The sequence below is a fragment of the Glossina fuscipes genome, unplaced genomic scaffold (genome assembly GCF_014805625.2).
Source record: "Glossina fuscipes isolate IAEA_lab_2018 unplaced genomic scaffold, Yale_Gfus_2 0, whole genome shotgun sequence".
Lineage (NCBI taxonomy): Eukaryota > Metazoa > Arthropoda > Insecta > Diptera > Glossinidae > Glossina > Glossina fuscipes.
In genome coordinates this window covers 24,735,711-24,739,451 of record NW_023998414.1, presented here as the reverse complement: position 1 = coordinate 24,739,451, position 3,741 = coordinate 24,735,711, and the positions used below count along the sequence as shown (strand labels likewise).

The 3,741-nt window shown below is 32.1% G+C and overlaps 1 protein-coding gene across 2 annotated transcripts in view; it reads right to left on the bottom strand.

Moving 5' to 3' along the window:
- Positions 1–1,492: 1,492 nt before the first annotated feature.
- Positions 1,493–3,741, bottom strand: part of LOC119644584 — a 15,260-nt gene continuing 13,011 nt past the window's right edge. The window contains exons 3-6 of one of the 2 annotated variants that reach the window (XM_038044182.1): positions 3,523–3,699; positions 2,184–2,325; positions 1,861–2,098; positions 1,493–1,770 (exon numbers count right to left, since the gene is read on the bottom strand). In XM_038044182.1, coding sequence (XP_037900110.1) covers positions 1,683–1,770; positions 1,861–2,098; positions 2,184–2,325; positions 3,523–3,699 — 645 coding nt within the window. In that variant the 3' untranslated portion in view covers positions 1,493–1,682. The remainder of the gene's footprint in view (positions 1,771–1,860; positions 2,099–2,183; positions 2,326–3,522; positions 3,700–3,741) is intronic. The other variant, XM_038044183.1, reaches the window with a different exon arrangement.

The window sequence follows — 3,741 nt, the reverse complement described above, 5'->3', positions numbered from 1 at the left end:
GGTTTCGGCATCCAATGTCGTCCGCGGCTTTTTTTTTATTTTATAAAGGCCCACAATACACCCACACTCCTATATAACAATAACCTTTGTTCTTCGTGTTTTTTGCTTGTTACTCAGAAAATACAACACATATGCCATATAAATTTTCACTTTCCCGATATTGTAGAGTAAGAAAATTTATTTCTTTTCCTTTTTTTAGGGTCATGGTGATGTATCCACAAAAGATTCGTCCATGACCGAATGTAATTTTCTTATTTGCTTTTATTAGATTTATTTTTAATTAAATTTTCACTTTTAAGAAAATTTTTAGCATTGCTTTTAATCCTTCACGTAAAGAAAACAAAAATAAAAAATACCATTAAACACTCTACACCGCGTCATTTAATGCGGTTATTCAAAATGAGGCTTCATATGACGAACATATCGTTGTACCGACTTTCATCAATTTGTCTCGGAATTTGCGATCTTTACGTTGAACACAACAATATAAAACGGACAGACGGGCAGACAAGCTTAGATCAGTAAAATAAAAGACGGGCATATTTCAAGCCCTTTTTCTGGGTGCTGCACACATCCGCACAAATTTAATATACTTTTATATCACAAGTGGCGGAGGGAATAAAAAGCCAATTAATAGAGCATCAAAACCCGTATCCGTTCCGTTTTTTCATCTTGCTTATTTATTGAATTTAGGACGGATGGACAGACAAGCTTAGATTGGTACAATAGAAGGTGGATATATTTCAAGCCTCTCTGAATGATGCACACATCCACACACATCCGAGGGTATAAAAAGCCAATTAATAGAGCATCAAAACCCGTATCCGTTCCTTTTTTTCATGTTACTTATTTATTGAATTTTTATTTCAATTTTCAACTTATATTATTCAATAAATAGATCTTTTGGAAAAAGGGGGAAAAAATTAAACCAACACCACGTTGTATTATAGGTTTTATGTAAACGTTTTTAAATAAATTATTTTAAAATATTATAAAAATATGCTACGTCTAGCATTCGAGAATTCGAATAAGAGAATAAATACGCACCAGGATAAATTGTACAAATTTTCGAATGGAATTTTTTTTTTTTTTTTTTTGAAGTTTTCAAGCTTAGCAATTTAAATATTCAAAATAAATACTTTTGATACATTTTGAAAAACTCAATTCAGTTCTGAGATGAGTTTGTCGTATTCCAATAAAAAAAAAAAAAAAAAATTTCAATATGTTATAATAATTTAAATATAAATTCGAGATGAATTTGCTTAGGAAGACCCATCTCAAGTTCTTCTATCTTAATAGCGTTCCTTAAAATACATTAACTTTTTAATAAATCATAAAATTAAACTTAGATTATATAATATATGTGTAATGTGTCTATGTGTTTAATATGAAAGAAAATCAAAAAAAACATTTTACTTCACTCAATTCGAAATATTTTAATTTCATTTCACAGTGCCTGTGCATATATATGCCTGTGCATACATACATATATTTGAGTTTATTAGTAAAATGTTTTCAAAATTCTTTACCGCTTGGATAATCTCAGAAGTAAAATCAATACAAAAAATATACAAATCAGTCTTGAGTGATAGTTAGTTCTCTGTTTAGAATTGATTTTAAAATAAATTAAATTTACTTAATAACTATTATATAAAATATTAAAATGATATGTGTAATGTCCTTCAGTAGACCCTGCCGTATGGCAAAGCGTTTGGATAATAGGGTATAAAGAGTTTACTGCCAAAACGTGCTGACTGCGCTGAATCGCTACTGCAAATGAAATAAAAGAAAATAAAAACAACAACAAAAAAAAAAAAATATTGTATAAAATGTACGATAATTTTTCAACTAACAGCTTACCTTGAAGAGAACATAGAGGTACACAATTCCGCGTGTTGCAAACGCCCGCTATGCGGTGGTATCGCACCACGATAGTGTACGAAACGACGACGCGAACGTATTAAAGAGCAAATTGCGACAATAATTGCGACCAGAAATATTAAACCCAGTATGCAAAACGATAAAGCCAGCTTGGAAACCGATAAACATAATGTACCGTCATTTACTATTGGCCTTACGTAAGGAGGATACTCTTCGACTGTGAAAATGTTACGAGTTGAAGACACGTTTGTATATATATGCACATTTTATTACGCAAAGCAAACATAACAAAAATTACTTACCCGACATATTATGCCATCTGTCATAACGCAACCGATCGACTTCAATTTGCGGCGCTGTCACTGCTAGCGAATTAAAGACATCAATGCGTGCCAAATGTTTATCGATGCTTAAAATTAGTTTTTCTTCGGTGCGGCAATTAACCTGTGAAGGAAACAAAAGCTTGCTATTCAGGAAAAAAAAATTAATGAAAAGTTTACAACATTTTGTTGTTGTTTGCCTTTTTTTTTGTTCGACTTTGCTGCTCTTACAAAGCAAATCATAATCATTTTTAAGCATAATCTTAAGCTTTCTATCTCAAACTTTAAGGACTCGACCATAAAATCCTATGTGGATCTAACGTCGCTCCGTGAAAATCACTTTTGAATAATTCATTGGCCAATAGTGAGGTTATATCCGATATCGTTAATTCTCCGTTCAATTCTTTTTCCACGAAAACGATCATATATTCAACTCAAGTATAGTAACACTTCCATACTGTGTGCATTTGTGTGTGTGGGTGTGTATGTCTTGTTGGTCGCAAAAATGAAGATATTGATCTCATTTTTGGAGGTTTCTGCACGATGACTGGTATTGAAAATGAGCCAAATTGATTAGAGCAGAAGCGAGCAGTGGAGCATACACTAAACTTGTTATAGTTTATGCTTAGTGATAGCTCTTTTTCTGTCCGCCTTAGCTGAAACTATGCATGCTAGTTGGCGAGCGGGCTTAAACGGTGAGCATTATCGTAAAACGAGTCTATTTTTCATTACCAGTGATACTAAGAATAGAAAAATATTCTATGCCTTTAAGACATGCGAACTTTCGAGAAATATGCTGGTTATGTCATCTTTAATCTCATAAGCAACTTACCCGATTTTTTTTCTGGATTTTAAAGACGATTAAAGAGCGAGTTTGACATGAGTGTCAATTTTTCAATGATTCGAGATAATTGCAAGGAAATATAATTTCATTTTGTTGCAATATATCAATCAATCCGAATGTACCGAGTGCTAAAAGTTTTGTTCTGCCTAACATGAATTGAAGATATGCTGGCCACCGTATTTTAGTTTCCTCATAACTAGTGAGCATTTCTCAATATTCGTTCTATCTCTGAATCTCTAATGAATTATTTTTCTTCTTAATTACTCGTTTAATATTTTCATACTCTTATAATATAATCAATTGCTTTCCATACAAATTGTTTGCTATGACTTTCCATAAGTAGCCATTTGTTATGTTAAGTTGCATGACTTTTCAAAAATGGTTAATAAAATATTTACACACGCAATTATATGCAATGACTTAACATTGCGCATAATACATATGTAAGTAGAATTTTCAATCATTTTTATTACTTACATTTGGACAATGTCCCTTGCATAGCTGTACTCCACAACTAACATGCAAACGTTCACGATCTGGAAACTTGAAAGCCGGAAATGTGGCTGTAAAAGTTTTCTCTTGTAAATCATCTTCATCTTGCTTAGACCAGCCTTCTTCAGCCGGCTTAAAATGCGTATGTAAAGCAGGCATTACCTATAAAGAGAACAAAAAAAAAATGAATTAAGAAGATCATAA